Below are 23,557 nucleotides of genomic sequence, written 5' to 3' on the forward strand. Positions count from 1 at the left end.
TATATAATAAATAGTACTAAACATCATCCTCATTAAATTATCAACTAACTGAACTAACAGCCGCAGTCCTGCGCCTTTTGCTAACTAACTTTACTCACAACTTTCCTATGGTATAACATCTATGGTTTACATTTTGTGTGTAGTGCATAGATTAATATGTATACCTGTGTAGTGCGACGTGCGTGAGAGCCGAGGCCCGAGCGGTGTCTAGCTACGTCTGATAACATTTGAATAGCGTTAAGTAGGTAAGTATAAACTTTTAACAAACGTGCCCACAGCCCTCACACGTACCTACGTAATACAAGAACAACGTATAATTTAATTTATGACACAGTAATAATATGGGGTAGGTATAAGGTAGGTTTTATTGCGTAACATCATGGTAATTGCCGCCACGCCCAATAACGAATTTCTACTGTCACCTTTTATGTATGTTGGTGCACAAAGTACAAACATTTGCTTTGTAAACTGTATAGGATAGAGCGCATAACTCCGATGGCGATGTAGGTACCTCCGTGAATATTTATGACATATAGGCATAGTCACTGATATAGATACCTAGGTGTGTCTAACTATCTACTGTGAAAGTGCGCCCCAAGCGTCTGTAGCTCTGAGGAAGTGCCGCCTTTGTTATTGATATTTAGACAAATGCTTACCTAATCGTATTACATAGATGTATACTTTTAACATAGTTTTTAGACTAGAACATGTTATCTCAATGTTTACATAAACCGTTTGAAAGCGAGAAAGTGCTGAATAGGTATGATAGGTTAAAATATTATTAATAAGTACCTACCTAGGTATAATAGTACATTATGGTGCAAGTGTGTAATGTTGGTGATTACCGCTGAGGCGCCATTGAGACCCGAGCCGTTAGGTGAGATAGCCGAGGACGGTAATCATCAATAGACACGTGTATCATACGACGTTTATCAACACATTTGTGAAGAAAATAATAATAATAGTACATTACATTCCAGGCCTGAAATATAGCGATTACTGGCTGAGTACTATATTGGAAGGCCAAAGCGAAGCCGAGGACTTCTCAAGTGATTTTGAAAGGACGAGGCGCCAGCCTACTTGGGATCCACTTGTGAATCGTGATCCACTCACTGATGTTCGTCTTGTCTACAGTAAATATGTTTGATGTTGCAATGTCGTTGCATAAGTAACTAAATACTATCAAAATGAAGGTTAGTTTTCGAATCGTCAATGAGAACCGCAGATTCCGATAGGACAGATAGGAAGCGCGACAGCAGCGACACGCGACGGAAACGTGCCCAACAAAGCTCCTAGAACTGAATTTGTAATACAAGATATTACGTACAAGAAACTGTAGACATGAAGACGGCCATAAAGCGAAGCGCGTAGGACGCTGCTGCCATCACGCTACAGATCGTGACGTGCTTCATCCAGTTCCTTTATGGTACAGCTGGGTGTGCAGCGCACCGGGCTCGGGTTTAGGAGACGCCGAGCGCCGCGCCGCTGGCAACGACGCCTCCAACAAGCATGCGTCGCTCACGGCCTCAGAATAAGGACTGTTAGAAGTAGCCCTATTGTGACACTTACTGTTAGAGCGAGATAGCTAAATGCATATAAAGCTCTTGTTACAACATGACAAAATGATTATGCTTTGTCCTTATCACCGTGGCCACTTTTTTTTGTTTGTCAAAATGTATTTGTACGTGAGTATTTGACAAACAAATCTGCTTGAGCGAGAGGGACTGAGGGGGCCACGCTAGTTGCAAATCTGGACATATCTGTGCTCACGGCACTCTCTTCTCTTTTTTAATATTTTTGAATCAACGACAAACTTGTGCTTATTTTTTCTTTTTCCTGAAAAATAGTTTTTATTCTTCTACCTTCTAGTGCGAGTTCGACTCGCAAATAGCTGGTTTTTTAATAACTAGTTACTTACTGAAAAAAAATATAGGTATATTTCTTTCGGCATTTGCGACTCAAGTTTAATATACAGGATGGAAAAAATATGAGGCCCTTCACCACAGATTTTACTGAAAGGAAATTTTCTCTTTTTTTTTAAAGAAACGGAGTTTGCATTCAAAAAAATCTGAAAATCGCTTGTCCCACCCGGGAATCGAACCATTCCGTTATTAGTGGTTCCATTTAGACCATAATCTAGAACAAGGTACTTAGAGATAACATATTAGCAACTTCTACTTCAATGTCTTTGGATGTTAGAGTTATAAGAAAATTATAACTGTCTTTTACAAAGATTTATGTTGAAAGTGAACAGTTCTAGGTAATGTTGAAAGAACTTGTGTACTAAATATTCGATTTTATGGATATCGTGTAGGTACGACAGACGAGTGTAAGAGATAATGTTTCTTGGAGAAATTGGAATCGATTTTTTTAATTAAATAAAATTGAAGTGTCTGTCTGTAATTTTGAAATATTTACCTCATATTAAAGTCATGTGGTTATTTAAACTGTACCATAACTGAATCACACGTTTTAAAAAAAAATTCTTCGGAACGGCTAAACCAATTTCGACGGGATTTTTACAGATAAGTGGAAGATTAACCAAGGAGGAATATTGGCTACTTTTTAACCGACCTGGTGAGATAGGCTTCTTTTGTCCCAGAAAATCAAAAAGTGCCCACGGGATTTTTAAAAACCTAACTCTACGCGGACGAAGTCGCGAGCATCAGCTAGTAAAAATAAAATTGCCAGTGTTTTTTTTTAATTTTTAGCTTGTACGATTCCCGGATGAGATAAGCGAATTTCAGAAAAATTTTGAATCCAGTTTTTTTTTCAAATAAGAGAAATTCCTTTAATTAAATTTGATATGGCTAGAAGTAAATTAGATAGCTGGCCGCGATTTTTTTCCAGCCTGTATACTTATTACTTACCTATGCGATACGTATAGTTATTTCTTAATTTGAAACTAAATATACGTCGAATTATTGAATTAATGTATCGGATTTGGGTTTGTAATTTAAGCTCCCAACTTTGAAAGATCAAGTTGATTATATTACTTGTTACGCAAGAACATAATTTTAGTGATATTGTGAACTCATGATGATTTTGATTTGTGTCGAAAAGTCGGAATATACTTAGACATTCGAATAAAGAGAGGTCACGTTGCATCACGACGAGTGGTAAACCAAAATAAGCGTGAATAGGGGATAAGCTAGAATGGCCATAAATGTTGCATTTGCCATTGCAGGCATTGCGTAGGTACTTGTGCAAACTGCATATTAGGACCGCAGAAGTAAATAATAGCTACGGAATATTTACCTACTCATGTATCTTGCACGTTTCCACATTGTCCCACTTATGTATGTATGTATTTACTTTATTGCACCACAAAACAAATAACAGGTTACAAAAAAGAAAAGGAACTTAAAATGTTGGTACAAAAAAAAAGTTCACCAGGGCAGCTAGTGAGTAACATACCTATTTAATAAGTATACCTACAATTAATAAAGGAAGCCGCACTTTTGTCTAAAAAAATCTTTTCAAAAGACCGATTTCATACGCCACTACAAAGTATTTAGATAGGTAAGTATAAAAATAATTTTTGTCTGTACACCTCTATTGGCATCTACAATATTATTTCATCATCAACAGTTCCTGAATCCTTACGGTTTGGAAGAGCTCTACTCAGCAGCATCAGGGTTGAGGAGTAGAGAATTGGAATTTAAGAATAAAGTCATTTGCTTTGTACTTACTACACTAACTCCCCCTTAACAATTCTTCAATTAACATTTAAGCGGAATACAGCCTTGCAGCAGTTGAGGAGTTTGATACAGTAATTTTTGTAGGAGCCCTTTGTAAATTTACTCTAGATCAGTAAGAAAGAATCACGAAAAACGGTCCAGAAATCTTGGATAAATCGATGTAATATAAAAAAACCCGGCCAATTGCGAGGCAGCCTTGCGCACCGAGGGATCCGTAGTACAGTCGTATTTTTTCGACATTTTGCACGATAACTCAAAAACTATTCATAAAAATATTTTTTTTTTAAATCTACAGGCCTTTTACAGGATACCCCACTTGATAGGTATGGTTCTTACTTTGATAATTGAAAATACAAATTATCAGTTCTAATTATTAGTTATTAGACGGACGGACCGACGGACGGACGGACAGACAGACAACAAAGTGATCCTATAAGGGTTCCGTTTTTCCTTTTGAGGTGAACCCTAAAAATAGCTTATTAAATAGTACATTTAAACTACCTACGTAGTCTTGCGAAAGAAAGTAGAGGTGGGTCTTGACTCTTGGTAGTCAACTGTCATTACAGAAGTCATTACGTACCTATATGTAATAGAAGCTAAAATGTTGAATGACCATTATGGTTAGCCATCAATGTCATGATCATTATCACCAACCCATGTACGAGTACCTACCTACCTCCCTACCGGGAAAGCCGTACCGCCAAGTGGTTTATCGTTCCGGTACGATACCGTGTAGAAACCAAAGGGGTATAATACTGACATACCCAGATTAGCCCGCTACCATCTTAGACTGCATCATCACTTACCACCACGTGCGATTGCAGTCAAGGGCTAACTTGTATTTGAATTAAATACCTAACCTACGGAGTTCTTCAATAAATTCTTTAAATATCTTGCGACAATGACTCTAGTCCACAGTTTTAAATCGTAAAACTGTACTCTGGTCCTTCGGTACCCTTTTTCTAAAGCGACAGTCTTGATAATACCTACTTGAATCCTAGACTCCTACTCCTAGAACATGTTTTGAGCTTTGATGTTTTAAATTGAGCTACAAAATATTACTGACATAATGAATCCCACCAAAAACATTTCATGTAAATTTGGTTGCCAAGACTCACGAGTTCATAATGCTTTCACTGTTAAAAAGTTATGAGATCTCTAGTAGAGCCAAGCCCCTAGCTCGTTTTGTGCTGCCCATGGGGTTGTCCCAAGTCCAAAGTATATTTATAGCTCTTGTGTATAGTAAGTGCTCTTGACTGTATCACATTTATAATATTAAATAACAAATAACTCTACTTATAAGCTCTGATTCTACAATTCCTACATCTTGGTAAAAAAAAGTATTCTGAATCATTCTAATTTCTACTTGTACCTGCTACCATCTTGAGTCTCACTTTTAAAAATAACTTCATAATAATATAATGAAATGCAACCTAAGCTTTATAATAATATATGCATATATAAATCAGTTACCTACTTAATTATTTTTTACATAAGTATTTAATTATAATATTGTCTCGGGTCAACTCTAACATAAATATTTTGTACACTGCAGTATTGCAAGTGGATCATAAATATTCAAATGTTACGATTACCTAATAGCCTAATACAATCAGTGATATACGAATACAGTGGAATAAATTTAAACGAAGAAGTCGTTAGTAATAAAACCACTAATGAATGCGTTAACTTTCACTCACTGAAGCATTGAGACTATCTCCCGTTTTATGTTTAATCTTGCACTGGCACTGTTTACCGACCTCTCTGGTAAAAGGTTTCTTTATAAGACCGGGAGCCGAAGCAGAAACAGCTGAAAACGGCAAGTGCCCGCAAGTATGCCTCTTTTATCGAGAGTTATATTTTTGTTCCGTTTGCCGTAGAAACCCTAGCGCCATGGAGTCTTAGTGAAAATAAAAATTTACGAGACATTTCACCGCGATTTATAGCCTCATCTGGTGACAGAAGGGCTGGCTCATTTTTGCGCAACGGATCAGCCTGGCTGTCCAGCGTGGAAATGCAGCCAGTATTTTTGGCACCGTTCCACGCGGGCATGATTTGTACAGTACCTTATCTAATGTAAGGCTAGCTTTAAGTTTTATAGTAAAATTTATTTTAAAAAAAATGTTTCGGGTTTGATTCCCAGTGAGGTAAATGAAGAAAATACATCATCCTATCATCGCGTCGGCTCACTGTTGAACACGGGTCTCCCCTCAGAATGAGAATGCTTTTTAAGGACATCATGATCAACCCATCGCCGGCGCACTACTGAGCATGGTTCTCCTCTCAGTATAACTAAATTGACGACTGTTTGGTCTGGCATCTGGCAGTTATGACTAACCACAGCTGAAGCCTCGGGCTAAAGCCGTGCCACCGTGCACGTACCATCCGATGAGGAGGATTAGTTGTGGCACACATGTGGCAGCGCGTGTTATCACATTTAAACGAAGAATGAAATCTGGGGTAAAAGATAATGGGGATGAAACCTGGACGTAAGATCAAGAGAAATCTCAGTTACTTTTCACCGCAGGTGATTTTAAACATGATAAAATTTCGGAGAACACAAATGACACGACACGACGAAGTACCAGCAGTTCGAAAGGATGATGGGCTCTGGCTCATGAGCGCCCGGGTGCAATCAATACCCGGCGCTCTCTTATAGATGCGCGATTTAATGCGCGTGGGGTAGGCGAGTAAAAAGTATTTTTTAAGAAGGAAGGTCTTGCAACTAACTTACAAAAACACAAACTTTAAAGAGAAGTGAAAGAGAAGAAAGAAGCGCTGGGACGGCACACCATTGATTTATTAAATAAATCAATGCGGCACACGCTCTTTGAATAGGCTACTTGACTCATATCTAATTTCGTCCAATAAATGATTATTTATTATAGTATTTTGCTTAAGACAACGAAATATATCAATAACAATTATTAAAAACGCAGGATGGATATATAAATCCAATTTTAAAAAATACAGTTTTTATTTTTATTTGAAACGCAGAAAACGCTGTCAGCCATGATGTGACGTCATTAAATATGTAAACAAAGAAATATCATCCCTATGTCACGCGGGGACTAACGTAGTATCCATATATATAAAATTTCAAGTCCTGACTAACTTATATATCAACGCACAGCCTAAACATCTAAACAGCTGGTCCTAGATACATGAAATTTGGTGGGTGTGTTCTTTGTAGGTAAAGAGAAGGTGTCCACTAGGAAAGGATTTTTTGAAATTCCACCCCTGAGTGGGTCAAATGGGGGTTTGAAATTTATGAAGTCCACGCGGGCGAAGTCACGAGCATAAGCTAGTTTTTATATATTTCTAAAAACTCATAGTAAACGTAAAAAAATATCGTTTTCTCTTTATAAATTGAATAAGTTATTAAGTAAGACTTACAACAAAGTGATCTTTCTAAATCTAATCTAAATCAGCCTGTGCTGTCCCACGTCTGGGCAAAGGCCTCCCTCCGATCTTTACAAAAATAAATTTGGTTTGCAGTCGTTAGTGATATAGGATCCCTTTAAGCAAGTCTTCGCGTGTTACGTATATTTATTTCACTGGGCACTCTAATCCACAACTTTCCTGTGGTCTTTATCGATGCGTTTTTACATTCTCGGATGATACAATAACGATAATTACTATATTTTTCATGTAAACTAGTATAGAAGTCATGTTTATTAAACTTTGGGAGGTTATGCTGTTGTTTACAAATGCATGACGTCAGAGCACAGATAATCTATCGGCCAAATATGGCCGACAGTGTTTTCACCTGTCTAAGAAAAATATATTTTTAAATTAAAGTTTTACGGTTTTTAGGGCGCAAAAAATATAGTGTTAATTTTTTTGATCTAATAGGACAAATATTAACCAATTAAGACCTACTTAAAAAAAGTGTCAACTAGCCTATTCGTCTCGAGCGGCGGCGGCGCGGCGCTCTGCGTCGTACGTCGCACACCTTGCACGGTCTTCAAAAGTAAAGCCGGCACTTGATGATGGGCAACGTATGAAACGGGCGTAAGTCCAACAGAAATGTAACTACTTAACTAATTAGGTAGGATTTTAGGAACCCTCGATGGATGAGTAAGTACCTACCTAGCTCTCAGTTCTCACTAAATCGGCTTTTTTTTTCTTTATTTACCTATAATATGATATTTGATTTAATTCACTGTACAAAACCAAACTCTAAAGCATATCTTTCTTCAACGCCTATAATAATAATAAATAATTGAATTCCACGCACGTGCGTGGTCATCTCCTTCAATAATATTTTTATCGTGAAACTTAGCTTAATCGAATTGATGATACTTATTGCAAAAAATATACCTAAAAGTACATACTTGGAAGATCTCCATGAAACAATAGCTAAGACATACCTAACAATAGATTCTGAAAACAGTTTCCGTAGTGCACGTAATTAATTCAGTGATACAATTGTTAACGTAACAGGTACCTACTACCTACTACCTACTATGGTACGTCTAATGTCTATTATGTAAATTCGTGTTTGTATCCGGCTACGACCTCCAGAAGGTCTCCTAGGTGGTGCAGCCAGTTAGCTGTGCGTCGATGAGGCGGGGTGGTGCGGATGTATCTTCTCTCATATTGGAAGTGAAGTGAAAGTGAATGAATGTCGGAGGCTTAATTAGAGAGGACGGTTGCGCCTGCGTCAGTTCCTCTGAAACCGTCGCGTTCAACACACATCTTGCGTACTATCGGACGTACGCGCACCATTCTAGCACGCTCGCATCATCGTCACCACACTGTCCATAGAGGTACGCACGTGCACCACTGACACAACTCAACATGAATTACCTACCTACAAACAGTGTTTTAATTTAACGGGTCCACGTTAATAATTAAGTTCGAAAAGTAACTCCAGTACCTACCCGATTCCAAAAAGTGCGTGAAAATCTAATACTGAAAATTCGTTTTCCTGATTTTTTAAAATTCTATTGAGGTTTGTACGTTTTGAATGAGGAGACTAAATTGCATCGCACTTAAGTTATCTGAACATGATTTGAATCATAATCGAAATACTTACATACGGGAGCAGTAGTTTTTCAACGTCTGGTAACAATAAATAAAAGTTGTATTTACTAATAAATTAAATGTAATTTTATATTAAGAGTCGTGTTAATAAATAACAGTTACTATGACTCTACGGTAAGACAAGTTTTAAAAACGGGTAAGTAGAAGTTTGTTTAAATTATCTATACAACTCAAATAACTAAAAGATATTTTTTTAAAGAAAATAGAAATTATATGACGTAAGTTAATCACATTTTTACACTTACTTACTAATAATATTTATAAATTGCATTGGTTTATTAACACGGAATTTACGGAGGCAGTGGCGCGCGTCGAGCTTTCCGTACCATAAAATGCGTCCCAAATCGACGATTTCTCGCGCGGAGCACCTTTTCACGCAAACGTTTAAACATGCAGGAAGGAGGTCAGCAAATCGAGTTTTGCTTTCACAAACACAACAAAATAAATTCGTCTCACGTATCGATTGTCCTCGAGCATTCACGGACTGCATAAAATATAAAAGAAAGCGAACTCATTAACAGACTACTTTCTTTGAAGAAAAGCTTGTCATTAGGTGTAATTATATATTCTTGCGTCCATCAAAGTATTGCTAAAATCGTGAATTTGTCACTATGAAAATAGCGATTCCAGGAAGTCTTATGTTATTGTTAAGTTCGGCAATGGACTTGAAAAGCTAGCAACTGGAATAAAATATACCTAATACATTTTCCCATAACATCCGTTACCTAGACAAGGATCCAATTTTTGATTTAATAAAAATAATTTAAGTAGGTACTTATGTAAGTTGTAAAATGTAGCTACCTACCTACTTTATTTTAGCGTTTATAACTACCTACTTACCAAAAAATTTTATTTGATCTGTCGATAGTAGAGCAAGAAAGTTGAGCTTCTTAAATATACAAAAAATACTTAAACAGTCATAGTTTATTAACATTATTGTCTTCTCGTAGGTATTACTTAGGTCATTGTAAAATATGCCCCAAACCAGCACATTAAGCAAGTTACGAACCTATAGTATTTAGCTACCTAAATATAGTCAAACGTATAGGTATACAAACATAAGGTTCTAATCCCAATAAGAGATAAGAACCTCCTATGCACCACTCCTATAGTATTATTGTATCCCCTGCTAAAATTGTTTTCATCTACAGATGAGCAGGCACAGTTGCCTGGTGACGGCCGTCCTACTGGCGGTGCTCTGCCTAGCTGAAGCCCAGCGCCGCCTGGCCCTGCCTGACCCCAGGAGTTGCGCTAACCGTACGTAAATTACGATCATTATCGTCGTCCACGTTACTTAGACACTTATGTTCTTAACTTCTTCTACGACATTCTCGGAAATTAGCTACTTAATAGGTACACCGTTCAACACAAACTGGTTAAGTTACATTTTGCTCATCTGTTAGTGGAAGCATGATGGTTTACGCTTGAATAAGCTCTATGAAATGATGATGCACTCTAATATTTTTATGCACTTTTAACCTGGAAGAATAATTTTAGTTCTACATGGGTAAGTATGAGTGACTATGTTAAAAAAGTTCCAAATCCGAAATCCTAATTTACTTTTTGATAGGATTTCTTTTCGAACTCGAACATAAATAAAAGAATATAGGAAACATCAAGAAGAGATATCGTTTCCTAAATAACATGAGCTCACTATCCAGGATGTTCGATTTAAAGTTATTTTTTATAAAGTTGCCACAAAGAAAGTTGTTGTCTCAAAGATTTAATACATCTTCGAGATATAAGATAAAATCCGCTCTGCATATCCGTCTTAGATAGGTAGGTAAGTGGGACAAAAGCTCGTTGTGAAGCTTTTGTATCACACGTAAATAGGTATTCTTTACATCCTATACCTAAATACGCGATATCTATTTGATCTGTTTAATATAATATCATACATATGTTTATAAAACTCCATAAGTAAATGAATATGTGTAACAAAGGCAAAGGATTCTAAAACAGATTTTTATTTATTTTTAAGCATCATAATTTTTGAATTATCGTGCAAAATGTCGAAAATATAGGACTTTTTTACGGAACCCTCGTTGTGCGAGCCTGACTCGCACTTGGCCGGTTTTTTATATTATTTTTCCTTTTGAGGTACGTAACCCTAAAAATGTATTCATAATACACAGCTGTTTTGAGGTAAATTTGTCTTGTAAAGTAATTGTTTTAACATCATCTTTCTCGCATCAACTTGTGCCTTTTGACTTTTGACCCATGCTTGACCCGAGATATTGCGCCAAGTGTAAATTACACTCAGGTTACCTAGCCGTGAGGTAATCCTGAGACGGTTGGTATGATTCTAATACTTGATACCCGGAACAGTTCCACGTGTTATTGTAGGTAATTGTGTCACCATATCGGAAGTTCAGAATTTAATCTAAAATTGCTCAGTAGTATTCAATTAAATTTGTGTGCTTAGAAGATTACTTACTTGAAATCGATAATGTAGCATACTATCATAAGATAGTATCTGTGCTCGGGACTCGCTCTATGGTTTGGAGAGTCGAGAGTACTAAAATGTAAAATTGTTAAGAAAAGTGACCTAATAAAATACAATATTGTGAGAAAGTCTCTTTTATTTGTTTAAATAGTTACATAGATAGATAATTCATTAGTGTGATACAACATGTGCTTCTAAATATACGAGGCAGCTTAAGTAATTTCAATATAACGGTCAAAAGTGTTTCAGCATAATACATACATACATTTAAATGAGTATCTTTGGTTTTAGTTAAGTATTACAAGACTTTTAAGTTATTGTTTAGAGTGATTGTAAACGCGTTCCGAATACTCATTAGCAACTTGTTAGCAAATATACAATTTACGAAGAATGGAGTTGTGACGGCAACAGTCTCTGAATGTCTCATGGTCTGTAGTAAGAAGAACGTCCGTTTTGCACAATTGCTACATATAGCATAAAGACCAGCAGTGAGTAGTGACTGGTGGATCACCTTGCAGCTTAATTGCTTTGCCCAATTCCAATTGATGATCCTCGGTAACTGAGCGAGATCATCCTTTCTATTTCGAGTCACGTTCTATCGGCATTCTCATTGACCGTTGCCAGTAAACGTTATTTATGTGACCATGTATGTATTTTATAACGATTATCGATTATGTAATACCGATAATTGAATATAATTATAATATACTTACAGAGTTAATATAATTATGATTTGGTTTATGATGGTAGAGTCTAACCTACCTTTACGGTGTAGGAGTATACTTACCCAATCAAATTTTTAAAATATATAGTAGGTAGGTAAAGGTATATCTAAAGGTGCCTTCAAATTTGCCGCAAAATGCCGTAGGTAGGTCTTATAGCACAAGTAAAGGAATAAATCCGAAAACCGTGAATTTGTGGGTGACATCACAAAAAAAATTACACCACAAATAATATATATTCAACTTTCAAATTAAGATTACTATACCAAGTGGGGTATCATATCATCTTTACCTTTACATTTTAAAACAGGTTTTTATTCATTTTTATGCATAATACTTAGTTTTTGATTTATCGCGCATAATTTCGAAAATATACGACTGTAGTACGGAACCCTCAGTGCGCGAGTCTGACTCGCACTTGGCCGGTATTTTTAAGTCAGGGCGGCTCCTAACATACCCGCTTCGTGTGGGAGCGCATAGAGGACAATTGACCGTCAGCCGGACACAAAGATAACAAAGAATCTTTTGTGAGTGTGTACCTATTTTATATGTTTACAATATTACGTAATTTAGGTACCTATCAAAGTTTTTGTGTCCGCACTCAACCATTTTGCATACCTAAAGATACGGTCTACATATAGCTGAGCACAGCTGAGCAGTCAGTGAACCAAAGAGAAAATTATTAACCGTAATCACAACATTAGGTAGGCATAGTGAGTAGCTACGTATTTGAATTTCAAACTCTAGTGAATTCATTCCAATACTGGAAAAGTGCATTTTCCTGAGTGTCCCTGTTTACTGCGGAAATTATTACAAATATTTATAAATCGGATTCGGTTACATTTTGATATAAGTAGGTAGGTACCTACATATCATCATCATCATAATTAGCCTGTGGAAGTCCACTGTTGGACATAGCCCTAATGAGCGCCACCGCACCCAGTCCTCAACCTTTCCCATCCAGCCACTTCCCGACAGTCTCTTTACGTTGTCGGTCTATCGTGCTGGAGGACATTCTCCACGATGCTTGCTTATAAGTGGTTTCCACTCTAGGAATTTATAGAGTGTCAGACAGTGTCGTGGCAACCACCCGCCAGAAGCCCTTAGAGTTTAAGGGTGTCTGGCAGGAGGTTGCCACGACACAATGTCTGGCAGTGCATGACGTAATTTCTAATACTATTCCGAAGCAAACATAAAAAATTACACCTTTGTTACCTGTTATCTCCCAAAGCCACCATGATCCAAACTTCATAATGGCTAATCATTCCTCCCTATATTGGGGACAAAATAAACTTTCAGCTTTAATAAAACTAACAAAGGTCTGGCACGCGCTGGCTCATAGTCCATTATATACATTTATATTAATTTATTTCGGTAACTTACAGTTACAAAGCTCCATAAGGTAACGACCGACACAGATGACATGACCACGACATAGTATGACGTGATCATGTCATCTTACAATCCCTCAATAATCCGATTAGTCTTGCACGTTATAAGTATCTGTATAATGTAGAAGTACGAGCGATTATCTTAACGTCGCAATTCCCCGAACGTGAGTAAAAATCACCGTAAGGTCGAGATGTTTACCTTCAACTTTCTCTTCAAATTGAAATAACGAATAACAACATCCGTAACTTTTCACTTTGCTATAGGAAGGTACTAAATATTACGCCTTCCGAAAGTGTGGCTTGAGATTACATAAGGTATTTATCGAAAAATGTAATAGTTTCATAAATTCATACTTATCCAATTATAGGCATAGTAATTAGATAATAATATAATGGACTAAGAGACAGCGCGTGCCAGACCTTCGTTATTTTATAAAAGCTGAAAGTTTCTCTACCTATTGTCCCCAACACTAGGAGGAACGTTTGTTTGGATGTTCGTTGGCTTTGGGAAAAACAGGTATTAAACTGAGTTAAAAATCTTAATCGTGAAAGTATAAAGTCAATTTATTTTATATTTTCTTCAGAATAGTATTAAAATCACGTCATGCATTGCCAGGCACTTAGTGTCACGGCAACCCCCTGCCAGACACCCTGAAACTTTTAAACTTTAAGGGTGTCTGGCAGGGGGTTGCCATGATACTAAGTGTCTGGCAATGCATGACGTGATTTCTTATACTATTCTGAAGAAAATATAAAAAAATAGACATTACAGTTAGACGAAAGATTTTTTACACCTTTATTAAGACGTAGGTACTTACCTGTTATCTCCCAAAGCCACCATTATCTAAACAAACGTTCCTCCCAGTGTTGGGACTTGGGACAATACGCAGAGAAACTTTCAGCTTTTATAAAATAACGAAGGTCTGGCACGCTCTGGCTCTCTCTCTATAATAGTAAAGTCGATGTTCTTTGAAGTGTCAGACTCTTTTTACACACGCCAATACGTTATAGTGCTTACGTAAAGTTGAATTTATGTTAACGACGAGTCAAGATGTAAATGTTTTCCGGTGTAGGGGTAATTATAATTTGTACAGATGCGCGAAAGGCGAAATATGCCATAGAGGGGATCACAATTTACAATGGGCACTTTCTCGTTGCGGAAGAGACGCTCCATTGCTTTCAATCTGCCCATGATAGGCTTGTCTTGCGATTTGCGGCCTTTTGCAACGCGGCTAATTTTCGCGGATTTATTGTTCCTAGTAGGTATAGTTCCTTACTTGAAAGTCAATACATAATAATCATACTTCGTTATCATCATTATCATCGTCAACCGATGGACGTCCACGGCTAGACAAGGGATTTCCACACGCCGCGGATTCCCGCCTAAATCCAGCGGCTTCGAGCGACTCGTTTGATGTCGTCTATTTACCTAGTTGGGATCTACCACAGACGTTTATCCAGGACCAGGATCTACCGTCACTGTGCCTTGTGATGCGAAGTTCCATTCCAGCACCTTGGAACCCCAATTTCAGTTTTTCGAAATATGTGCCTGCCCATTGCCACTTCAGCTTCGCAATCCGTTGAGCTATGTCGTTTACTCTTATGGATCGCCTCATTTCTGATTTGATCACTATAGACATTTCAAGCATAGCTTATACATAGTACCTAGAACCCACAGAACATAAAGAAAGTACCTATGCTATAGCATAATAGCATCATACATAGTAAGTAGTAGTAGTAGGTGTGCTATTATGTATCTTCCAAATATTTTAAGTAGGTGCTGTACTGTACCTACCGCTTCTCGGTCGCAACTTTTATCGGAATAAAACAGTACTTATAGGTACTCAAGCATTAAGTACAATCCTACATGAATACCTAAGTATAATCGTAGCTTACATAATTTGATGTACCTGTTTAGAGTTAATCTTTGCCTATTTCACACAAATAGCACCCTCCGTTCCATTAGTTGCATAACACTTACATTTTTTAGGTATCACATGTAATTGTACAGAATACATTAGTTTTTATGAAAACGTAATTTACTGCTAACAAAGACGTGTGAACCGAACATTCTATTGTGTTAAAGCCGTGAACTAAATGATGTTCAGATTACATTTTGTAATACCGCTGTAATTTTACAGCTTCGAGAACGTCAAGAATCGCAACTGCTGGCGCTCATGTGCTTTTTGAAACACCGAGTGGTTTTTGTAGACTACCTCCTTACCTTCGACTATTTCAGTGATGTTGCAACGTTCTCACGATTCAATGCCACAGACCAGACGAGTTGCGAAATAGCACTACCCATCTAATGACTTTATCCTCACTGAAGTATACTTATCTAAATATTTAAAATGACCTTATGACCCGAAAATTTATCAATCCAAACACTTCAAGTGAACTAGAAATATTTTAGATTGTTGATTTTGTTATGAATGTTATCTTTCGATCTACAAGTACCTACTTACCTGCCAACAATAGGTAAATAGGTAGAGGTATGTTACGTAGTAATGTAGATAGCGATTGAAACGGATTAGATTATTTTTATTGAGTTGGTCCTTCATAAAAAGCTTTAATAAAAACACTTCTTACAATTAGTAAGGATAAGATTGTAGATTCCTATACTTAGGTACCTACTTAGTTCGTTCCTTAAACTATCCACTATTTAGCCAGACATTTAACGATTGACTTAGGTACTAAAATGTAGACTTCGGTTTTTGAGGTGAACAAGCTTCTAAACAGATAGGTAGTATAGGTAATTAATACCGTATGATATAAGAATTCTAGACTATAGAGATGAAACCTTTACATCTCCTTATTTGTTCATGGCTAATAAGTATGTAGTAGGTACAGATTTTTTTAATCATCTAGTTAACCTACCAATTGCCTATATTTTATGATGGCATCATTATTCGTTACCTATGCTACTTATCGATTACATAACCGGTGAGCATATCGAAATGCCTTTAATTATTTTAGAAATGTTTAAAATTAAGTCCACTGTGCAGTTGGTATCCGCAGGTATCCGATTATTAAGTATAATAAATTGATTTGCTTTTCCCATTGTTTAGGAGTTCGTCATTCGACATACCGCGATGCGCGAGGAGTTCTACACTCGTACTTCTTCAGCTGGGAACATGCGCCCACCCGCAACCTGGAGGTTGACTGGCTCGACGCGAGAAACATCTGCAGGCGGCACTGCATGGACGCTGTCTCTTTAGAAACTCCACAGGTAAATAATTTTAGACCTCTTGCACATATTTATACCTATCAAACTAAAGCTACAAAGTCTTTCAAATATTGGACCTACCTACTCGTAACGTAATAGATGAGAATCGGATTTCTAGTGCCGATTCAGTCATAAATTAAGTACTTAGTTATAAAGTTTAATTTGTAAACTATTTTAAATTTAGAGAAGGATCTTCAACTTATTGTTTAATATACTTAATAGATTATAGTATAGACAATTTATAAATGGGTTTTCTGCGAAAAAAAACACCGAGGATCATATTATTAAGTCTTCGGTGGCCACTGGATATTCATAGTTAGAATATCAGCTCCTTAAGGTAGGTATCTTAATAGTTATCCCTACGAAACAATTAGGAAATCGATATGTTGCCTACTATTGCGAATATGTGTTACTAGTCATGTAGGTACAAAAATATATAGGCGCCTAACTTCAAAAGATCAGTATCTATTGTGACTGATTTAATCTACCTACAATAATTATGCAATAGATCGATCGAAGATCCAAATGCAATAGAGCTAGACTTGGTACAGATACTCTCTTAACAGGTACGAGTAGGTATCTTAACTTACGTCACGTAAGGTAATAGGGTCAATCGTGTTTCGTGACGATACGCTCACTTTCCCATAGGTATAATCGATGTACTATAAACATCTAGTATTAATAATACTGTAGTACATATTTGTACATATAGAAATCTGGGATTTGCCATTTGCAATAGCAGTTTATATTATGTTATACCTACAATTATCGAGTTTTAATGAAAAATGCGAGGAATAGGCTGCTTAAAATAGAAACTCATAGATCAACATGTAAGCTCGTTGAAGTCTTTTGCTTAGCATCTCCGCTACTGATAGAGAGATTTGCTCGTGTACAGCGAGCTTCAAGTTAATCTGCTATCCGATTAGGTGTTTTCCTTGTTCGCAAAGTGCATGTTCAATCTTAGCTACATTTTCGTATATAGTAACCTGGAATTTGCAATAGCAATTTATGTTTCTTAGCATGTTAATTTGATATCCGGTTAAGAAATAAATATTTTGTGAAAATTTCAGCTCTCTACCTATTACGGTTTATGAGATACAGCCCGATGACACAGAGACAAACAGACAGACGGGCGAACATCGGAGGCTTAGTAATAGGGTCCCGTTGGCATCCTTTGGGTATACGGAACCCTAAAAATTCACGGATACTAATCTTCTCGAAATTGATAGATCAACATGTAGGCGCGTTGAAGTCTTTTGCTTAGCACCTCCAATAAAGCTTTGACAAATTAATGTTAGTTGTTGAACTCAAGTTGTACCTATGGGCTTCAAGTAAATCTGATATAGGTACGTTTACATATTTTCCTTTTTCGCAAAGTACATATTTTATTTTATACAAGCTGATGCCCGCGACTTCGACCGCGTAGAATTTGGTTTTATAAAATCCCGTGGGAATTCTTATATTTTCCGGGATAAACAGTAGTCTGTCACTCTCCACGTCTTTATGTATAGCCATGCGAAAAATCACGTCAATTCGCTACTTGACTCATATCTAATTTCGTCCAATAAATGATTATTTATTATAGTATTTTGCTTAAGACAACGAAATATATCAATAACAATTATTAAAAACGCAGGATGGATATATAAATCCAATTTAAAAAAATACAATTTTTATTTTTATTTGAAACGCAGAAAACGCTGTCAGCCATGATATAAATATGTAAACAAAGAAATGTCATCCAGTATGTCACGCGTGGACTAACGTAGTATCAATATATATAAAATTTAAAGTCTGTAAAAGTTTGTCAGGACATTAAATTATCTACTTATTATATCAAAGCACAGCCTAAACATCTAAACAGCTGGTCATACATGAAATTTGGTGGGTGTGTTCTTTGTAGGTAAAGAGAAGGTATCCACTAGGAAAGGATTTTTTGAAATTCCACCCCTGAGTGGGTTAAATGGGGGTTTGAAATTTATGAAGTCCACGCAGGCGAAGTCACGAGCATAAGCTTGTTTTTATATATTTCTAAAAACTCATAGTAAACGTAAAAAATTATCGTTTTCTCTTTATAAATTGAATAAGTTATTAAGTAAGACTTACAACAAAGTGATCTTTGCAAAAATAAATTTGGGTTGCAGTCGTTAGTCATATAGGATCCCTTTAAGCAAGTCTTCGCGTGTTACGTATATTTATTTCACTGGGCACTCTAATCCACAACTTTCCTGTGGTCTTTATCGATGCGTTTTTACATTTTCGGATGATACAATAACGATAATTACTATATTTTTCATGTAAATTAGTATAGAAGTCATGTTTATTAAACTTTGGGAGGTTATGCTGTTGTTTACAAATGCATGACGTCAGAGCACAGATAATCTATCGGCGAAACATGGCCGACAGTGTTTTCACCTGTCTAAGAAAAATATATTTTTAAATTAAAGTTTTACGGTTTTTAGGGCGCAAAAATATATAGTGTTAATTTTTTTGATCTAATAGTACAAATATTAACCATTTAAGACCTACTTTAAAAAAGTGTCAACTAGCCTATTCGTTGCACCGTTGCGACGTGATTGAAGGACAAGCCAACAAACCAATAAACCAACAAACAAACGCACTTTCGCATTTATAATAAGGGTATAGTTAGGTACTCCATTTCTCCCTGATGTATGAATGGATCTTATCTATTTATGAACTTTCCATTCTGTACCTACTGATTATTAATTGATTGAATATATAGGTAGTAAGTAGAGCTCCTACTCAAAACTTTTCGCAACGTTGTAAGGAAATCAATTGTTAGCGATCATCCGGGTGTAGACTTCAGTAATTGCATGAAGTACCCAAGTAAACCTGCCTATCTTGTGCGGCAAGTTTTCTCTATGCGCTTCCTACCGCAATCGCAAGTCAACGAACGCAACATCATTGTTGTGTCTTCCTATTACCTATTTGAGATGGTAAGAGGATTTCGCGATTGACTCAAATCGTGTTTTACACGTAGCTCTGAAGTTCGAACAAAGACTTCTCATCTCACTGGTCGTAGGTGCAGCAATAAGCAGCACTACCGTAGTTATGTATGTAGCTTTTCATTTTTCAAAATCGGTTCAGTATTTCCAGAGATTATCGCCTACAAACAAACTTACAAACTTTATCTCTTTACAATATTAGTATACCTAGATATAACCTGAGAAAGATTAGGTGTCACCTGCTGTAATCAACACCAGGCCACTACAAGTGTTGTTAGGCATCATCCATATTAATTGGGATGCTTAATTTAAATTGATTAGGTTTGTAGAGCGTGGAAGGCGTCCGAGAAAGGGGTGCAATGGCCGAGCGCGTCACTTCTCGACTAGGCAACGTACTCATAAGGCGCTCGCAAGTCACAAGTGGTACATGACCCACATTCTTCAGCAGTCGACAGCCGTGTTGCCCACTTCGAGTGCCGGATGCTTCATGCTTGTAGCGGAGGTGAATTTCCCGTCACAGCCAGCGCTCCTTAATTACTGTTTCATATTATATGACACTCACAGACGACACTTTATGATTAGAAAAGAATTTCTCTATTAGATTTTTGCTAATTTACCTCCTATCCGGAATAAGTAAGTTTGTACGTACCTACTTGGATGTGTACGTAGAATACCTAAATCTGACTTCGATCACAATCTTTGTACCTAGGTACTCGTACCATTCTCAATTTATTTGAAAGCTTTAACTCTGTAAGGCCCAGCATTATGTAATAGGATAGAAATGGAACAGCGCGTGCACGATGGTCGATGTAGCATGAATCCAACCTATAACCCTTAAACCACTATTGGCGTAGTGTAGGTATTTGATTCTTCAACTCTATTCACGCGAGCAGTCAGCATCATTATCATCTCAAGCCTTCGTCGGCCCACTCCTCTGAGAAGGGTCTTATCTCTAAGTCATAGCCCATCATGCTGGTCAAGTGCGGATTGGCAGACTGCACACTACACCTTTAAAAACATTATGTAGAAGTCCCACGCATGCAGATTTCCTCACGAGTCGCAATGTTTTGGTTAAAAACACTGTTAAAATTCATAATATATATTACTTAAGTACTATGAAAAGCGTGCCCAGGATCTTACCCCATACACCCTGAATGCGAGGCCAGTCACTAGTGCTTGTTACGTTGACTATCACGCGGATAGTATAGAAGTTTTAATAAATAATCGGATTATAAAATATAATAAGCATCGATGGAAAAACATTTTTACTTTTATGATTATAATAATGAGTCTTAATGCAAAGACTGAGGACTCATATTCTAGTGAAATTTTTGAGCTTTGTTACATTGATCTTTGGACGGACAATCATAATAACCGGATTTTGTCCTATCTATCGTATCTAACTGGTAGATACCTACTTAGATTAGATAGAGTGCATTTCACAGGTATGTAGGTACGACTCGTATGTATAGCAAGTTGCATTCTTCCATAAACTTGTCTAGTCTAGAGATGTTTTTTTAACCGTTGATATTATAGGTATGCGTTTAACTGCAATCATAGTAGGTGATGATACAGCTTAATAAGGGTCAGCACACATGCCTGGAAGGTGTCCATTCACTCTTTTGAATGAACCAATATTGTACCAATAAATGGACACAATTTATTCTAAAGTAAAAAAAATCATTTGCAGGAAAATGAGTTTGTAAAGCAAAAGATAGCCCGTGCCAATATTCGATACATTTGGACATCGGGCCGTAAATGCAACTTCGCTGGCTGCGACCGTCCCGACTTGCAGCCCCCCAACGTGAACGGCTGGTTCTGGTCGGGCTCCGGAGCGAAGATCGGACCGACCGCGCAACGCAACACCGGCGACTGGTCCTACACCGGCGGCTACGGACAGGCCCAGCCCGACAACAGGGAGGCTGCTCAAGTAAGTTGAAGAGATTTGTTAGGGCGCGTCCTTGCTCTAGAGCTTGCACCGTAATTCCTGCTGTCCCGCGCAAGTTTAGGTAGTCTTCCTTATAAAATCAATTTTGCTCTTTAAAAAAAATATCAAGTTTTTTATTGAATTGGTTATCGATTCGTGTTAGTTGCAAATTAAAATTGCGTATTTTAGGAGGTAACGCATGGAATCAATTATTATTTCACATTTTGTGATTCTTTTATTACGTTTGATAAATATTTACTTCCTTTTATAATACCTACCTAATTCAAATCGGTTATTGTGAAGACACAATATACCTACTGTATTTTTTTTATTTAATAAGTACACATTTGTTTTAAATAAAGAGTAGATAACTAGGCTCTCCCATAATACAGCTAGCGCAGTATTTTACTTGGAGACGCACCTTAAAGACTCTTCGTTGGTGCAGGTGTGCATTAAGTGGCATTAAAATGGGAAATCCCGAAGTCGATCCCCGTGTGGGTAAGAAACCTGTATTGTAATTCGAGTCGTGGTGACAAACGATGTAGCGCTTAGAGAGTTCATTATGATATCGGGTAGAGATTAAAGAATAATCAGTCCTATAGAAAAAAAACCTGCACTACGTAAATTCACTTCTCAATGATTTTTCGTCATTTTTATACAATTTAGATATTTTTTTACAATTTCTAAGCTAAAACCTAGCTTAAAATATGATATTATAAATTCCGTTAAAAACAAAATTTTGACTGCCTAATATTTATATAGTCGCCATTAAAAATGAATAGCTACTTTAAATTCCTAACTTACTTTCTAATAAAATAGAAAACTACCCGTTACTCATAACTTGTCCGGTTTTTGGGTAACGGTGTATCGATATTAATATTTTTAATTATGTGTGTGGAGGACGAGGGTGATGACGCGGACATCGCGGACTGACATTTATTATGATTTATTGACTATTGTGCTTTTGGGTCCACCTCCATACGGATTTAGGCTTTTATCTTTCTTTATTTGAAGCAAGTGATCACAATAATAATAATATTAAGTATGTCCGCCTACACGAGAGAATTATACAACTGCAAAATATTTAGTGTTATAGTTCCATAACAATTTTACTTTCCCCGCCCATATTAACCGTGGTAAAACGAGAAAACACGTTCCAACCAGCAGCTGTTTGAAATTTGAATCGACGACCTTTCGCCTTAAATTGATCATAGTATCATATATATGATAGTAGAAATTAATGCTATTTTTATGTTTAGGGCAATGACGAGTCGTGCTTAGCGATCCTGAACAACTTCTACAACGACGGCGTGAAGTGGCACGACGTCGCCTGTCACCACGTCAAGCCGTTCGTCTGCGAGGACAGCGACGAGCTGCTCAACTTCGTGCGCTCGCGCAACCCCGGCCTTCGCCTCTAGGACTCTACCGCACCGCACTACTTCGCCCTCTAAATTATAAAATCGTCACCAACTTAAGCCGCACTCAAGTACAACTCGTTATGGAGTGATCATTTAAATGTAGGTTCTAAGTTTTATGAAGCCTTTCCTTTTCCTCCTCCAATTATATTAAAAAGTCTCTTTTGGAGTTAACTAACGTATTGTGCGTGATGACGAAAATCTATCATTTGTTTTGAACAAGCCGCCCTGATTTGTAACTGTACCTACTGCGTAAGTTAACGCGCGCAATCTTACTTTTTTCATTTGAATTTTATGATTACGAGTACCTGTGCTTTAGCAGTGCGGTTAATGTGAGCGACGACCTTTAGATGGTTGATATTGTACAAAACCAAGTGGCTAACTCTATTTAAGTTATTTATTAATTAAATAAAACTAATACTGACACTAAAACAATTATTTCGTTTAGTGTGCTTGCGTGACCTGTCAGATAGAGATTATGATTTAACTCTCGGTCAGTGGTTCTATCTTGTAAAAAGCTTTGCGCAAAATAGGATTAACTTATAAATATTAGAATAAATGAATAAATTGTTTTGGCGTTGTATTTTCTTTGAACTGCCCTAATCCACCTATCCTATCCACTTATTTATAGTAGTTACGCGACAGGTCGAGATGGCAATGAGGCGGGGAGGACGCCCCGCACACCCGCACGTCACCCGCGCTCGCTCGCACCGG

General features: G+C 37.1%; 1 protein-coding gene across 5 annotated transcripts; it reads left to right on the forward strand.

The window, feature by feature from the left end:
• The first annotated feature begins 41 nt into the window (after positions 1–41).
• On the forward strand, positions 42–23,415 carry LOC117992936 (uncharacterized). Of its 5 annotated transcripts, none has more exons than XM_069507540.1 (6): positions 42–245; positions 981–1,133; positions 9,902–10,007; positions 16,378–16,538; positions 21,192–21,431; positions 22,688–23,415. In XM_069507540.1, exons 2-6 carry the CDS (start codon positions 1,116–1,118, stop codon positions 22,844–22,846), a joined length of 684 nt encoding a protein of 227 aa, XP_069363641.1. In that variant the 5' UTR covers positions 42–245; positions 981–1,115; the 3' UTR covers positions 22,847–23,415. The 5 variants fall into 5 exon arrangements, with proteins under 5 accessions (XP_069363641.1, XP_069363806.1, XP_069363718.1 ...); XM_069507589.1 differs by lacking the exon at positions 42–245 and adding an exon at positions 609–760; XM_069507705.1 differs by lacking the exon at positions 981–1,133 and having other exon boundaries at positions 43–241.
• The last annotated feature ends 142 nt before the right edge of the window (positions 23,416–23,557 follow it).

This window comes from Maniola hyperantus, chromosome 1, assembly GCF_902806685.2.
Source record: "Maniola hyperantus chromosome 1, iAphHyp1.2, whole genome shotgun sequence".
Lineage (NCBI taxonomy): Eukaryota > Metazoa > Arthropoda > Insecta > Lepidoptera > Nymphalidae > Maniola > Maniola hyperantus.